The 18,192-nt window shown below is 39.5% G+C and overlaps 1 protein-coding gene across 1 annotated transcript in view; it reads left to right on the forward strand.

The window, feature by feature from the left end:
* Nucleotides 1-18,192, forward strand: part of LOC132815300 (polyamine-modulated factor 1-binding protein 1-like) — a 318,458-nt gene that overhangs the window by 100,439 nt on the left and 199,827 nt on the right. Inside the window, exons 10-13 of the mRNA XM_060824144.1 lie at nt 5,973-6,203; nt 9,613-9,735; nt 10,985-11,269; nt 16,339-16,585. Of these exons, the coding sequence (XP_060680127.1) occupies nt 5,973-6,203; nt 9,613-9,735; nt 10,985-11,269; nt 16,339-16,585 (886 nt within the window). The remainder of the gene's footprint in view (nt 1-5,972; nt 6,204-9,612; nt 9,736-10,984; nt 11,270-16,338; nt 16,586-18,192) is intronic.

Here is an 18,192-nt window from a genome sequence, read left to right on the forward strand (position 1 = left end):
ATCCTTTTCCATAGTCAATACTGATATATTCATTTAATATCTCCACCATTTCCTGTGGCTCCACACAAAGGCCACCTTGCTGATCTTTGAGGGGCCCTATTCCTTCCCTAGTTACCCTTTTGTCCTTAATATATTTGTGAAAACAGTTTGGATTCTCCTTTATTCTATTTGCCAAAGCTCTCTCATGTCCCCTTTTTGCCCTCCAGATTTCCCTCTTAAGTATACTCTTACTTCCTTTACACTCTTCTAAGGATTCACTCAATCTATCCTGTCTATACCTGTCATATGCTTCCTTCTTTTTCTTAACCAAACCCTCAATTTCTTTAGGAGAAAGTGAGGACTGCAGATGCTGGAGATCAGAGCTGAAAATGTGTTGCTGGAAAAGCGCAGCAGGTCAGGCAGCATCCAAGGAGCAGGAGAATCGACATTTCGCTCATGAGCCCTTCTTCTCCTGAAGAAGAGCTCATGCCCGAAACGTCGATTCTCCTGCTCCTTGATTGCTGCCTGACCTGCTGCGCTTTTCCAGCAATGCATTTTCACCTCAATTTCTTTAGTCATTCGGCATTCCCTATACCTACCAGCCTTCCCTTTCACCCTGACAGGAATATACTTTCTCTGGATTCTTGTTATCTCATTTCTGAAGGCTTCCTCTTTTCCAGCCGTCCCTTTACCTGCGAACATCTGCCTCCAATTAGCTTTCGAAAGTTCTTGTCAAATGCTGTCAAAATTCGCCTTTCTCCAATTTAGAACTTCAAATTTTAGATCTGGTCTATCCTTTTCCATCAATATTTTAAAGCGAATAGAATTATGGTCGCTGGCCCCAAAGTGCTCCCGCACTGACACCTCAGTCACCTGCCCTGCCTTATTTCCCAAGAATAGGTCAAGTTTTGCACGTTCTCTCGTAGGTACATCCACATACTGAATCAGAAAATTGTCTTGTACACACTTAAGAAATTCCTCTCCATCTAAACCTTCAACACAATGGCAGTTCCTGTCGATGTTTGGAAAGTTAAAATCCCCTACCATAACTACCCTCTTATTCTTGCAGAGAGCTGAGATCTCCTTACAAGTTTGTTTCTCAATTTTCCTCTGACTATTGGGGGGTCTATAATACAATCCCAATATTGTGATCATCCCTTTCTTATTTCTCAGTTCCACCCAAATAACTTCCCTGAATGTATTTCCAGGAATATCCTCCCTCAGCACAGCTGTAATGCTCTCCCTTATCAAAAATGCCACTTCCCGTCCTCTTTTGCCTCCCTTTCTATCCTTCCTGTAGCATTTGTATCTTGGAACATTAAGCTGGTATTCTGTGTATATCTATTGAGAATATTGATGAAAAGTATTTATTTCACGCTTCTCCTATTTCCTCTGACTCCAAGCACACCTTCCCACCACTCTGCTTGATTGGACCTAATCTTACCCTAATCATTCTTTTATTCCTGATATAGCAATAGAAAGCCTTAGGGTTTTCTGTGATCCTATCCGCCTGTGACTTCTCACATCCTCTTCTGTCTCTTCTTAGCTCTCTCTTTATGTGTTTCATGGGTAACTTGTAAGTCTCAAGTGCCCTAACTGAGCCATCACATCTCATTCTAACTCAGCAACTTCCTCCCTGCCTGACCGGTGCATACTTATGAAAGACCTGCATTAGCTGGTCCTTGAATAAGCTCCACATTTCAATTGTGACCATGCCCTGCAGTTTCTTTCCCCATCCTACGCATCCTAAATCTTGCCTAATCATGTCACAATTGCCTTTCCCCCAGCTATAACTCTGGCCCCGTGGTATATATCTACCCCTTTCCATCATTAAAGAAAACATAACTGAATTATGGTCACTGTCACCAAAGTGCTCACCTACTTCCAATTCTAACAACTGGCCAGGTTCATTATCCAGTACCAAATCTAATGTGGCCTCGCTACTTGTTGACTTGTCTACATACTGTGTCAGGAAACCCTCCTGCACACATTAGATAAAAACTGACCCATCAGTATGTACTGGTCAGGCAGGGAGGAAGTTACCGAGTGTGGGAGCTGTGGTTTACTAAGGAAGTTGAACTGTAGTATTCCTAGAGTAAAAAGTGAGCCCTTCCTGATGAAGGGCTCTAGCCTGAAACGTCGAATTTCCTGTTCCTTGGATGCTGCCTGACCTGCTGTGCTTTAACCAGCAACACATTTTCAGCTCTGTAGTATTCCCAGTCAATATTTGGAAATTTAAAATCCACCATAACAACTACCCTGTCACTCTCGCTTCTATCGAGGATCATCTTTGCTATCCTGTCCTCTACATCTCTGAAACTATTTAGAGGCTAATAGAAAACTCCCAACAGGGTAACCTCTCTTTTCCTGTTTCTAATCTCAGCCCATACTACCTCAGTAGTTGAGTGCTCAAACGCCTTTCTGCAACGGTCATACTGTCCTTGACTAACCGTGCCACACCATCTCCCCTCTTTTTACCATTTTCTCTGTTCATACTGAAACATCTAAATCCTGGAACCTGCAATAACCATTCCTGTCCCTGCTCTACCCATGTTGTTGAAATGGCCAATACATTGAAATCTCAGGTACTAACCCATGCTGCAAGTTCAACTGCCTTATTCCAGATGTTCCTGGCATTGAATTAGACACACTTCAAACCAACTTCTTGCCTGCTGGTGCCTTCTTGCGATTTTGAAATCTTAGTTCTGACTTCACTACTCTCATCTTCCCGTACACTCGACCTACAATTTGCCCTCCCACTTCCCTGCTGAATTAGTTTGAACCAACCTGAAGAGCATTAGTAAATATCCTCCCCAGGATATTGGTATCCCTCTGGTTCAGGTGAAGACCATCCTTTTTGTGGAGGTCCCACCTACGCCAGAAAAAAACCCAATTATCCAGGAATCCAAAACTCTCTCCACTGCACCATTCCTGTAGCCACTTGATCAACTCCTTTCCCTATTCCTCGCCTCACTGGCACGTGGCATGGGCAACAAACCAGAGATAACAACACTGTTTGTTCTAGCTCTAAGCTTCCACCCTATCTCTCTGAATTTCTGCTTTAAGTCTCCATCCCTCTTCCTATCTATGTCGTTGATGCCTGTGTGGACCATGACTTGGGGCTGCTCCCTCTCCCCCTCAAGAAACTCAAAAACACAATCAGAGACATCACAGACCCGAGCAGCTAAAAGGCATTATACCAATCATGAGTCTCTCTAGTTCCCACAGTAGCTCCTATCTGTCCCCTAACTGTGGAGTCCCTAATGACTAATGCTCTGCTCCTCTTTCCCCTTCCCTTCTGAGCAACAGGGACAGACTCTATGCCAGAGACCTGTACCCCATCCCATGGCTTACCCATGGTACATCATGCCCCCAACAGTATCCAGAATAGTATCCTTGTTATTGAGGGAAACGGCCACAGGGTCCCCTGCACTGTCTGCCAATTCCCTTTCCGTCCCCTGACAGTAACCTTCTTCTTATATCTGAGGTGTGACTACTTCCCTGTAACTCCTCTCAATAACCCCTTCCGCCTCCTGAATGATACAAAGTTCATCCAGCTCCAGCTCCAGTTCCCTAACATGGTTTTCGGGGAGCTGAAGATGTGTGCACTTCCCACAGGTGCAGTCAGCAGGGACACTACTGGTGACCCTTACCTCCCACATTCTACAGGAAGACCATTTATTTTTACACAACATATTTAGTAAAAGAAGTATGTGGAGATGTTAGGCCCTTTGTTTAGAAATGCGAAGGAACTGTCACCGGTTTCAGGTCTGTAACTGAGTACTTCTTCTAATGCTTAAACCAATATGTTAACTCTTAGCTCAGAACTACGGTCATTATTTTGGCCACTCTGGAACAACATCATTCAATCTCTGTGCCGTCATGCCTTTTTTTATTTATTCATGGGATGTGGGTGTTTCTGGCTGGGCCAGAATTTATTGTCTATCCCTAGTTGCCCTGAGAAGGTGGTGACAAGCTGTCATCTTGAAGATCTGTAATCACTTTTGTGTAGGTACACCCACAGCACAATCAGAGAGGCAACTGTGGGATTATAAACCAGCGATCCTGAAGGAACAGCAATGTATTTCCACATCAAGATGATGAGTGACTTGGAGTAGAACTTGCAAGTGATGGTGTTTCTGTGCATTTGTTACCTTTGTCCTTCTAGACTAAAGCAGTTGTGGATTTGCAAAGTGATGTCTAAAGATTTTTGGTGAATTTCTACAGTGCTTCTTGTAGATAGTAGCAATAGTGTGTACTGAGCATTAGTGAAGAATTAAGTGAATGTTTGTGTTTGTGATGCCATACAAGCAGGCTGCTTTGTCCCGGGTGGTGTCAAGCTTCTTGAGTGTTGTTAGAGCTGCACCCATCCACGCGAGTGGACAGAATTCCATCATATTTCTGAATTGTGCCTTGTCGATGGTGGAAAGCCTTTGGGGAGTCATAGGTTAATTGCTTGTCACTGGATTCCTAGCCTTTGACCTGCTTTTATAACCACAGTATTTGTGACTAGCCCAGCTGAGTTTCTGGTGAGTGGTAACCTCCAGGAATGTTGATATGTTGATGATGGTCAAGGAGGGGAAGACATTTCATTGTTGGTGTGCTTTTGAATATCAAGGAGCAATAATTATATTCTCTCTTATTGGAGACAGCCATTGTCTAGTACTTGTGTGACATAAATGTTACTTGCTACTTGCCAGCACACAACTGAACATTGTACAGGGCCTTGCTGCAACTGGATATGGGCTGCATCATTATCTGAGGAGTCGCAACTACTGCTGATCATTCTGCAATCTTCAATGAATGTTCCCACTTCTGACTTTATGATGAAGGAAACGTCATTGATGAAGACATTAAAGATGAGCCAAGGATACTCCCCTGAGCAATTCCTTGAGAGATATCCTGTATTGAGAGGGCTGACCTCCACCAACCATAACTGCCTTGTTTTTGTCAAGTCTAACTCTAACCAGCAGAGACTTTCTCCTTTTTCTTCCCCCATTGATTTCAGTTTTGCTAGGGCTCCTTGATGCCACACTTGATTAAATGTGGCCTTGATGTCAAGGGCTGTCATTCTCACCTCACCTCTGGAATTCAGCTTATTTGTCCATATTGGAATCAAGGCTGTAATGAGGTCAGGAATTGACTGCCCCTCTCTGAATCTACACAGTGTCAGTGGCAGGTTGTTCTTAAGCACGTGCAGCTTGATAGTACTGTTGATGACACCTTAACTTTACTAATGTGGAGAGTCATCTGGGACGATAATTAACGGAGTTGGATTTGTCCTGCTTTTTGTGAGCAGGGCCAATATTTCACATGTTAATTTTTCACATTGACCAATATTGTCATGGGACTGGAACAGCTTAAATGAGGGCATGGAAAGTTCTGGAACACTTATGTCCATTGGTATAGATAGAGGTAATGGTAGTTGTCTTTTCCCTAGGAAGGGGGAGTTCAAGTCCAGGCATCACATTTTTAAGATGAGAGGAGAAAGATTTAAAAAGGACATGAGGGTAGTTCGTGTGCGGAATAAACTTCCTGAGAAAGTGGTGGATGTGGCTACAATTACAATGTTTAAAAGACATCTGGATAAGTACATGAATGGGAAAGGTTTGGAGGAATATGAGCCAGGAGTGGACAGTTGGGACTAGTTTAGTTTGTAATTATGTTTGGCATGAACTGGTTGGACTGAAAGGTCTGTTGTACACTCTGTGACTACTACCAAAATATTGTCAGGACTCAGTGCCTTTGCAGAATCCAATGCTTTACGTCCAACCATTTCTTGGTATCGTGTTGAATGAATCAAATTGGCTGAAGACTGGCATTGTGGTCTGGAGACTATATGTGTAAGTCAGCGTATGATGTGACTTGGGGGGGATTTTGGAGATGTTCTTTTCTGGAAATAATTATAAGACAATAAAGATGATGCAACAGTCTCATAAATAATTAATGCTTTCAAAATTAGATTGTTTATTCTCTGAATTTGATATTGACAGATGTTTGAGCTGAATGATGCAGTCCATAATTTAAAAGATGAAATGGTGACCTTGCGACATCAATATGAAGAAAAATGTAACCAAATTGAAACTTGTGAAGAAATGATTGATCAACTGTCAGACGAGTTGAATGCAAGTCAACAGAACTTACAGAAAAACAAAGATCACAGTGCTCAGTGTGAACAATTGATCGACATTTTAAAAGATGAGGTCCAGAAAATGCAAAGAGAGGTTAATATATTTAAATTGATCAATTTGTGTTGCAACCTGAAATATAACTTACTGAAGGTTCTGTAAAAAAATGACATTCAATTGTGAATAGTTAAGGATGAAATGTTCAATGTCAATATCTAGCAAAATGGACCACTAGTGACATTAGCCATTGTGAATTATTTGGCATCTAATATCTGAAACATTACATGCTGTTGTTTTAGAAGGCTATATTTTAAACTGGGCATGTGTAGGGTTAGATGGACCAAAAACTGCCCTGGCCTTTGCAATGTGCAACTTGGGCACTCTTTAAACACTTTGTCCTGATCTTGCCCCAAATCAGTCAGCTCTATGAAACTGTTAGAAAGTGTCAGCTGTGCACCAGGTTGGAACTAAAGTTGAGTGACAGAATTTGACCTCTAAGTTCTTCTATATATTTTCAGGAGAACCTCTTCCAGCTTCACCCCTTCTCCCTATAGCTTGTTGAGCAGGAAAGCAACAACTTCTGCCCTTTTCATGCAAGTAGTCAGGTTAGAAATAGTTTTGAAAGTTCTATCGCCACATTGGGTCCCAATTTGGCTATTTTAAAAATGTACCAATTCCCAGTGGGGATCTTTAAGTAGCCAGCAACCTAGTTTTGACCAGGCTGACAACATTAAAGTATAGAAAGCTGATCATGATTTTTCAAAATTCCCTAAATTCTGTGACATCTCAACAGATTGTAAGTTCACAAATATAAGTCCACTTTCAAGGAAAGCAAGAAGGAAAGAACAGGGAAATATAGTCCGGTTAGCCTGATAACAGTTGTCGGGAAAATGTTGGATCTTTTATTTTGGAATTCATAGCGATGAAAACTGCCACTTGCATCTCAGTCACATGTAGACTTATATAAATAGACTGCTTTCAGTCCTTCTGAATCCTTAAGGGAAGAACCGCATAGAACCATTAAAGAGTTGCCACAACAGTCACATCACTCAGTGCCTTACTTAGCCTAGTTGTATTTGTGATTGTGCATATTTCAAATTATTAGTAATACTTGAAACAGTGAGTTGTGATCCCAGATATGTAACCTTGTGTTCTTTAATAGGAAGATATGTGAAGGCAAATGGTGCTTTTTGAATGGAGACCCTGGAGTCACTGGATTGATGTGCACTATACATTGCTGCTAATTTATTCAAAGCTTTTCTTTAATTTATCTGTGGGATATGGTGTCACTGCTGGTCAGCATTCATTCTGACCCAAGTTGACCTTGAGAAGTTGGTCTGCCTTCTTGAACCGCTGCAGTCCATGTGCATCTACTCAGATGTGTTCTTCTAGGCAACTCAAAGAGAGCAACCAGTCCTGCTGAACATGAAGTGTTCAGATGAATCGTGCCAGGAGAATATGTTCCTTGGCATTCCCAGTATCTTGAAAAGATATTCAACTCCTGAGCCAGCTGCAGCCTCAGCCCCAGCCACTCCCTTCCACCGCCATTCGGTTCTGAACACATCTCCTCCTCTTCCACTTCTTCCCCCTCCATTGGAATATGCCAATCTAGTGTTTCACACCCTTCAAGATCTGCACCCTTTTGGAGAATGGAGCCATCCACCAAAATGCATGAGGCCTTTTAGGACTGTATTTGAGGGCACCGCCTAACCAGAACTTTTGACATCCTGCTCAAAGTATACACACAAGAGAAAGCTGAAAGAATGACTTTGGTTTTGGAACAGCACGGGAGGGCTATACAGTGGCTCAGTGGTTAGTACTGCTGCCTCACAACGCCAGGGACCCAGGTTTGATTCCAACCTCTGGACACTGTCTATGTGCAGTTTGCACATTCTCACCGTGTCTGCATGGGTTTCCTCCAGGTGCTCTGGTTTCCTCCCACAGTCCAAAGTTGTACAGGTTAGGTGAATTGGCAATGCTAAATTACCTATACTGTTCAAGAATGCGAAGGCTAGGTGCATTAGTCGTGGGTAAATATAGCGTAGAGGGAATGGATCTGGTGGGTTACTCTTCAGAAGGTCAATGTGAACTTGTTGGGCTGAAGGGCCTGTTTCCACACAGTAGCGATTCTATGCTATTGTATTCTATTGTGGCAGTTGAATTGTAATGACAGCAGCTGTCACTAAAGTTTCAAAACCTTGAAATTGTGCTGCTGCAGCTAACCATACTTCTTATTCCAATAGTTATCTAAGACATAGAAAAGCCCACAACTCAAAGGATGATCATTCCACAGGTCTGAGGCATCCTGCCATGCTTTTATTTCATCATATTGGGTAATCTAAGCTAATCTAATCATTATGCTAAAAAAGCAATTAGTTATCAGTATATAGCGACACAGTGTTCTGTGACCTAATGTCTTTCTTGCAAAAACAATGAAATGAAGCAGCAATACATAAGACAGAGGTTAACAGATGGCAGGGATTCCCAGTGAACCACCCAAAATGCCATTGGAAAATACATCCTGCAGCCAGTAAATGCAAGAAGCATTAATTGGCATGACTTTGAATCTTTTTCCCTCACTTGAGTGAAAGTCTCACCTCAGATGCCTACTGACTAATCTGATAGCCAACAATTCTGTAGTTACAACAGCAACATGTGCTGAGAGTACAAGCAACTCCCACATTCTAAAGGCAGTATATTCTTGTTTCTAAGTAAGTTGATTGGTTGACAATGGACCTTTGACCCACACTAGGAACAATGATGAAGAACTCCTGGCTGCCAGTTGCTGGCTAATCACTCCCTCAATTGTTTGCAAATTAGTACAGATCAATTATGATCATGTCATTTGATTTTTTTATATCAAATTTCTTAAATCTTTGCCCCTTGTTACTGACTCTTATTACGGTGGATCCAAACTTATCTAATCAAATGGATTGGCGTAAATAAAACAAGTGATCGTTTTATGCAGGTGTAGTAAAATGTTTTATCCATGCTTTGTTACAAATGTATTAATTAAATAAAAATAGTGACCATCAAATCTAGTTGTAGCTCTGTAAGGGTATTTTTAAAATGATAGCCTCATATTAAAGAGAAAGGCCTGGACCTTGAACCAAATTAAATTCATTAATGAAAAAGAAGGATCAAATGGAGCCTCACGTTGCTAAGTTGTATTGTTAAAATAATATCAATAGAAATCATTCAGTCAATTCTAGGGGGAGAGTCTTGCAATAGTAATAGATATGAAGAATTGCAATATTTCATTTGAACAAAGCATCATAACTATATTTGGAGCAATGATCCAGTTATAAATGTTCTTTTAGTATCTCTGGAATGAATGGAGAGATGAACGGTTTTTCTTTTAAGTATGGTGGAAAGGTGTGATTGAAAATAGGTGTGGCATGTATCGGTATGATTTAACCACAAATTCTAATTTGGAAATGTTTCATCAAAATTTTCCTTAGAGTAAGTGATATATTGTACTTCTTTTTAACATGTTATTATTTAGATTACAGATCAAAAGGACACAATACAACAACTCCAATCAGACTTAACACAGTATCAAATCAACCACGGTCATTCCAATGAGGAGTATAATGTGCAGACTAGACAAATGGAATATTTACAGAAGGTCAGCTTTGTATTAAATATCTGTGTAATAATCAGAGCTATTTAAAGATCACAGTAAACAAAGTAATAAAAAAAAGAAACTGCTGGAAGAGCTCAGCAAGTCTGGTAGCATCTGTGGAGAGAAATTAGAGTTAATGTTTCAGGTTAAGTGACCCTTCCTCAGGAAACAAAGTATTTTTTTTATAATTTACTCTTGCCTTTTCCCATTAATGTTTGAACTGCAAGCGACTTCTTGTCACTTGCATTCTAAATTTAATGCATAAAGAATGTTTATGTAGTTTCTAAACAAAAAATACCTGTTAGACCACTACTATGTATCTGAATTTTATATATTTCCCATTTTGTAAAGTAATTTGAAGAATGAAGGCTGTTACACTTAATATGACTAACTAAGCTGATATTATTGCTAGGAACATATAAATGTATAGCTAACTCTCAATCAAATATAAAATTTTGTTTGTTTGAAGCTGCGTTTTTCTTCCTGTTTGATTTTTAAGATTCTCCACATATTGAACTTCACCTAGGACATTTAATCTAATAAGGCCATTGCAATGTTGTGTTGAAATTCTTTCTGTGTGTCTCTGAAAAGGTCCTAAATGAAATGACTTTGAATAGTTTCAAGCTAGACCTAAATAGCTTTAGACCAAAAGCATAAAATGTTGTGCAAATTAGCATTAATTTGACACAGTTGTTTCATTTTTTAAATGATAGGGTGATCCTTGCCTTCTTAGGCCAACTTGCCTTTGTTAACTCCCGTCCCAATATCAGAAAGCAGAAGCAGTTAGCTCTCCCATTGTTCGATGCCCAGATTTCTGGCTGCGAGCACTCCTGTCATGCTTCATCTCTGGCACAACAGAAAAATATTTAAATTAGCTGGCTCATATTCTTGTGAATTCAGCTTAAGCTGAGTGAGTCATGGAAAAGACTATTCTTCCACCTAAAGTCTGAAACTTCTGAAACAGTAGAGAAATTTAGTCGGAATGGAAAACCTACAGGATCAAACATTGACTATATGAATCTGTAACTGGTTTGACATAATCATCATTCTGCTAATTAAACACGTGAAATGTTTGCTAAAAATGTGCAACCTAATTAATACCCATAGTTGGTTATATTTTTTATATTTAACTGTCATGTACTATTTCTCATACTGTGCAGGAATTTACTCAGAAATTAAATGCACTGTATAGACCTTGATTGGATGGTTAGTATTCCATGCTACTTTTCATATTTTGTTTTGTGGTTACTAGGAACTTGAAACTGTGAAAAATGTTTGCAATGAAAAAATCAGTGAAGTTGAAAAATATGAGCAAACCTTGTTCAAACTCAGAACAGAGATAGCAAAGTCTTCTGATCAGCGACAGAGCTATATAAATGAAGTGGAAAGTCTTGAAAAGACTTTGCAAACCCTTCAACTAAGTGGAGCAGCTTCTGAACATAAGCATAAACTAGAACTTGTACAACTGCAGCAACAGATTACCCAACTTGAAAATGATCTTACAGATTCACAGAGAGCTTGCAACCAAAAGAATCAGGTTTGTTTCACATTCGATAATGAAAATTGTTAGACGCTTGATGTAAATCCCCTCGTGGTATCTGCAGATTGACATTTTAACTTTGGTGAAAGATCAGCACATGCTTTACTTGTGCTTTTTGTTGATCTGCTGAAATTGCAGAGACTGGTATAGAGGACATGTAAAGAAATTATATGTTTTTGATTTTTCTAAGATTTCATACTAAGGAAACAAAGCATATAATTTGATGAACAATATAACTTTGTTGCTTTTAGAAGTTAGAATGAATTAACTTGATTTAAAGTGGGCAATTTAGTCATCAAATCTAGGTGTACTAGCATTTTGTTTTTCATGTGTTGTTCGGGACATTATTTTAATCAATTACTCAAACTGACTCCTTAGCCATATATTTTTCTCTTGAAGTTTTATTAAAACCTAAAGCTTTACCAAATAATCACTTTGAAATTTTGATCTATCTGACATTTATGGTGAAAATAATGAAATTGACTTACTCTGGAAAAATAAATGGAACCTAAAGTTTGATATAATGCTGTTGAAATTTGGTTGGATTTATCAAAATACAGGTTTATCAATTGTTTTATCACTATAGATGCTTATTTCTAAATTGCATTTTTCTTACCTGAAGACAGTTATTATCACTGTGCTACTGATGCAATAAGAAAGGGAGAGAGTCAAACCCCGACTTTAGAACCTTTTTTCCTCAGGGCATCTCTTGTCTTCCATGCCCAAACACCTTGCCTCCAAAATTGGTCTCCTGTGTCACTTGTGGATACACAAATCATAAAGTCTGCCATATGCCATGCTCATTTTGAGAGACTGACAGATGCGGACTGCAGTTTACATGACTAATTACCACCTTTTTATACCGTTCCAAAATAATTCTGGTTGATCCTAGACATTATAACTGAAGGTAGAATTCCTGAAGCACTTCATTTTTTTTTTGTGAACCACAAAGTAGAAATGCCCAGATATGAAGTTATCGCAATGAAACTAAAGAAATAGTAAAAATTCAGTTGAATAACTATTCTACCATCACCAAGATTTCAATTTTGAACATTTTTTGCATCTTTTTCTTGGCTTCTGAAACATCCATTTCTTTTTCCATCTCTAAACTCAGTATGGAAAAGTTTGACTTGCATGATAATTGTGGGATCAACTATTTCAAGAACAGACCATACACTCAATTCAAATTCAATTTCAGTGCTCAGCTAAACATTAAAGTCACACAACACAAAACTGTGGATTTCACCAGTAAAATGCCAACTTGTATAGCGTTTAAGGGACGCAGGCATTAAACAACGTCACTGCCCTGTTGCTGAACACTTTAACTCCCCCTCCCATTCCATCAAGGACATGTACATCCTGGGTGTCCTCCACCACCAACCTCTAGCCACCCAATGCCTGGAGGAAGTACGCCTCGTCTTCCGCCTTGGGACCCTGCAACCATACGAGATCAATGTGGATTTCACCAGTTTCCTCATTTCCCCACCCCCCCACCTTACCCCAGATCCAACCCTCCAACTCAGCACCAACCACTCGAACTATCCTATCTGTCCTTCTTCCTTCCCACCTATCTGCTCCACCCTCCTCTCCGACCTATCATCCCCCACCTTCATCTACCTATCATCTACCTTCCCCCAACCCCAACCCCCTCCCAGTGATCTCTCAGGCCTCTTGGGCCACCCGTTCCTTTCTGATGAAGAACTTATGCTTGAAATATTGACTCACCTGCTCCTCGAATGCTGCCTGACCGGCTGTGTCTTTCCAGCACTGTACTTTTGACTCTGATCTCTGGAATCTGCAGTCCTCACTTTCTCCAACACCAGGTTATAGTCCAACGGGTTTATTTGAAAGTACAAGCTTTTGGAGCACTGCTCCTTCATCAGGTAACTAGTAGTGCGCGATAGTAGCATGCAGAATTTATAGTAAAAGATCAAAGTGTCATACAACTGATGCAATGTATTGAACAAACCTAGATTACTACTTAAACTTTAATCACTTAGAATGGGGATGCAGATTTTGATTGATTAAGATGTAAATCCCAGAACTTCTTTCAAGTTACAGTCCCTAGACAACGTAAGATTTTATCAGTATTAAAAAAAGCTGATATCTCAGCTCAGACAATGCATTAAAGATGTGACGATCCAGTCTGTCTGTATCCCAACCTTGAGTTAGACCAGTTCTGCTTCCAAAGTATGAGTTTATAAAATGTCACATGGACTGACTACCCACAGACTGTATGCTTTTTCAACAAAATGGAGTGTATCTGTAAATACAAATCTGCAAATGCGAATTCACCCCATAGACTTATATGTGTATGTGCATGTGTGTGTGTGTACCTTGGTACATATGACAATCAATCAAATCAATTAAAATTTTAGTTTCTTTTATCATTTTGAGCAAGAAACAGGATATTAAACTTGAAACAGGAATTTGGAAATCTGTTGTATTCCAAATTATAGCTATTACTATTTTGATTTAAGGCATTAAAAAAAAATCACTAAGAAACGTTTTTGCTATGTTGTATGAAGATACGCATTAGGAGCAGAAGTAGGTCATTTGGCTGCTCCCCTTTGCCACTCAATATAATAATGGTTGATATGTTTGTGTTTTGAATTTCACATTCCCATTTGCCTCGATAACTTTGATTCCCCTGCCAAACAAGAATCTAATTACCTACACCTACAGAATGTTCAATAACACTGCCTCCCCCCACTTCTGACCTCCAGTGGAAACAAGCCTAGTTTCTTCAACATCTACTCAAAAGATAACTAGTGCACTTATTCCAGGTTTCAGTCTCGTTAGCCTTCTCTGAATCGGGTTGCGATATATTTTTGTCCTTCCTTCCATAAGACCAACCTTATATAAGACCAAGGTGTGGTCTCACCAATGGCCTGTAAAAATGAATCAAACATTTTTACTTAGTTGTTCAATTTTTCTTGTAATCAAAGACAGCATTCCATTAGCTTTCTTAATCACATGCTGCATCTGCATTTTTTTTTGTAATTTGTGCTGGAACACAAGATTACTTTGCACATCAGAATTTTGCAATCATTTTCTGTTTAAACAATGTTCTGCCTTTTTTTTCATTCTTCCTGTCATTTGTGGGCGGCACGATGGCACAATGGTTAGCACTGCTGCCTCACAGCGCCAGAGACCCAGGTTCAATTCCCGACTCAGGCGACTTTGTGGAGTTTGCACATTCTCCCCATGTCTGCGTGGGTTTCTTCCGGGTACTCCGGTTTCATCCCACAGTCCAAAGATGTGCGGGTTAGGTGAATTGGCCATGCTAAATTGCCCTAGTGTTAGATAAGGGGTAAATGTAGGGTTGTGGGTCGGTGTGGACTTGTTGGGCCGAAGGGCCTGTTTCCACACTGTAAGTAATCTAATCTAATCTAAAAAAGTGTGTCTCCATTAAATGTTCTTCATATTTAGAAGAGGCAACTGTCATAAGAGGTTTTACAGTAACATAACATTGAATCATATACCTGATAAAAGAGATAAAGGACACTTAAAAAAACATTAGGAATACTAGCAAATTCTATTTTTTTGCAATTAAGTTTTTCTAAATATCAATGTTTAATAATTAGCAATGGCTAATTTTATCAGAAGAAAAGCTGGATGTGATTATAATTACATTGATAAGAGTAGATTTTAGGTTCTGCAAAGAAAATCAAAGAGTTAAGTTTAATATTAAGGAGTTGTACTAGCAGAGTAATAACCCTTCAATTACTCTTAGTGCTATTGACAAGACCAGACAGGGAGAGAAATATTTGAGCTGCAGTCACAACACCAGGTATGTCTTCAGAGTTGTAGATAAACTGACAATTTCTATAAGCTTGCTTATAACCTACTTTTCATTTTTGAGTGTTTCCATTGTAAAATAACCAGTATCACAACTTTATATTTTAAATCACAATAAAGTTGTTAGCTAAAATAGAATCTGTCTCTCCTTGCATTTTTTGTATTTGTGATTGTGTTGAAAGGTTTCCTTCCTCAACTAAGAATGAATGCAACTTCTAGTTTAGCTTTACCACATTGTTGTTTTGGTCCTTGCATGGTCTAGCCCATATACAGAGGGAATGGGGCAAGGTAGTCACAAAGTTGGTAAGGTATAATAAGGGAACATGATAGGTTTCACGGCAGAAATTCTTCCAAAAATGTGATGCCTCTAAGATTTTTTAAAGATGTAAGATTCAGCACAGAGAGTAGAGCCAAAGAGAATATGTTCTAATTGGAAGATTATATAAGTGGTATTTCTTCTGCATCTGTGCTGGGAGTTTAGGTTTTCATTATGCATACTGTTGACTTAAACAAAAGCAGTACTTTTCACTTTTAAAGTTTACATTAGGTGGCAGAACGTGATGTGTAGATGAGAGCAAGTTGTGAAGAGCCAAGTGAAACAAATCCCAGAGACGTATATCAAAGTTTGAGGTGAACGGCTCTGCATATGTGAAAAATAATTTAGTGTGTTTTCTTAATGATGAGATGGGGCAATTCACTAACATGTAGCAGAAAGATACAAAAAATAATCTGGCTAGCGGAGTGTTACCCCTCAAACTCAAATAAATTGGAGTACAAGAATTGAACAAACGATCCTTCAATTATACACAGCTTTGGTCAGATCTCATCTACAGGACTACATTCAGTTTGGGGCATTGAACTTGAGAAGAAATATAATAATTTAGCAAGTTCATCAGAATTATAGCAGTAATTAGATGACTCACATCAGCTGATAGCAATTTGCATAAACTTGCAATTTGCCTGATTTCAGGAAGTTGAAGAGTATTTAAAACGATTAAATAGTTCAGAGGAGGGTTGGTTTTGGTGAAAATCCAAAAGTAAAAATGCAACCTTAAAGGTAGAATTAGTGTACTTAGGAGTGAAATCATGTTCTACATTTTGTCATCCAAGAGATGGAATAGACTTCAAAACCGAATGGCCTACTTCTGGTCTTACTGGTTGACATTATTTTTACTTGAAATGCTTCAGCTGTCCATAGCTCGAAAGGCCATTTTTCAATGTTTTGACACAACTGGAAAAATGCTTTGTGCTTGCTGCTGTTATAGGAAATATGGAAAAGAGATGATCTCCTGCAAAAGAGAGAGACTGATCTTCTGCAGTCTCAAGAAAATCTCAAAGAGAAGGTGGAAGAACTGAAAGCTTTTGATAACTTAGCCAAGGACCTGAAAGCAGGAATGCAAGAATTACAGAATCACAAGAAACAGATTGATAAAGAAAATGCAGCACTGAGAACAGAGATTCAACAACTAAACCAGGAGCTGCAGGATACTCATCAACAGTTCAGACAGAAAGGTAAACATTTTCTTTCAAAATAAGCTAGAATATTGCACAAATTACCATAGATTACTGTACAGATCATGGTTATCTGCACCACTGATATTAAAAAGTGACTGGATCAATTTTAAATTCCACCAGAATTGCCATCTAATGGATAGTCTGCCTTCAATAATGTGCTATTTACCTGTTGATAACTTGTTTTCCCTCTGGTTGCAAAAGTTAAAATTTTCCCCTTGATCTCAAAACTGAGCTCATTGGTGTCGCAGTGTGATCCATCTCTGAGGGCCCCAGTGTCACAGCTACCAGCCTCCAACCAATTCAATTCAATGACCCAAGAAACAGCTCAAGACATTGGCTACACCAAAGGCTATGGACCATGACAGCATTCTGCAATAGTACTGAAAGATCTGTGCTCCCATCATCAAACTGTTCCAGTACAACTACAGCACTGGCATTCACCAATAATGTGAAAAATTGTCCAGGCCAATAACTATCCGATAATTTACTCTTGATCATTAGCAAAGTCAAGGAAGAGTTTTTTGATAGGTCTATTGACTGAAAGCTGGCATCTATAGTGCTACATTCTATCGCAGGAGGCTGAGGTGGATCATCTGTTCGGCATTTCTGCTTGCAGCTGTTACAAATGCTTCAGCCTCCTGTTTAGCTGTGATGTACAGGGCTTCCTTCACCACTGTAGATGAGGATATTCCTAGTTGTTTTATTGTCCGCTACCATTCTTCACTGGATATAACAGAGCTACAGTGCTAAGATAATTCTTGCATTTGAAGGCATCAGAACCTGCAGCATAACTAGGTCCACAAGTACATTATCTTCGAGGAGAAAGTGACGTCTGCAGATGCTGGAGATCAGAGCTGAAAATGTGTTGCTGGAAAAGCGCAGCAGGTCAGGCAGCATCCAAGGAACAGGAGATTCGTCGAAACGTCGAATCTCCTGTTCCTTGAATGCTGCCTGACCTGCTGCGCTTTTCCAGCAACACATTTTCACCACAAGTACATTAATTGAGTTCACCTCCACTTGCTTGGTGGAAAGAATAGACTCCTCCATACTCCTTACCTTTGAACATAAACTGTTATTTAGGCTCCTCAATATATTGTTGGTGTATAATCCATCAGCCTTCAGATATATCTGGGTGATTCAAATTTCTCATCAGAGTCTCCTGCATGGCTAGGACTTTTTGAAACAGAGTAGGTTCTCTAGGTTGATTTATGAGATGAAGGGCTTTGTCTTATGAAGAAAGGTTAACTAGGTTAGGCCTCAACTGATTGGAATTTAAAAGAATGAGAGTTGAGCTGATTGAAAGATGTAAGATTCTGAGAGGACATGACAGGCCACTTACTGAGAGGATCTTACTGATGAGGGAATCTAGAACTTGGAGGCATTATTTAAAAAATGAGGGGTCTCCCATTTAATATGGACATGAAGTGATTTATTTTCTGGCCAAAGGTTGGTGGTCTTTGGAATTCCATTCATAGAGTCATAGAGATGTACAGCATGGAAGCAGACCCTTTGGTCCAACCCGTCCATGCCAATCAGATATCCCAAACCAATCTAGTCCCACCCAGCCCATATTCCTCCAAACCCCTCCTATTCACATACCTATC

The sequence above is a fragment of the Hemiscyllium ocellatum genome, chromosome 4 (assembly GCF_020745735.1).
Source record: "Hemiscyllium ocellatum isolate sHemOce1 chromosome 4, sHemOce1.pat.X.cur, whole genome shotgun sequence".
NCBI lineage: Eukaryota > Metazoa > Chordata > Chondrichthyes > Orectolobiformes > Hemiscylliidae > Hemiscyllium > Hemiscyllium ocellatum.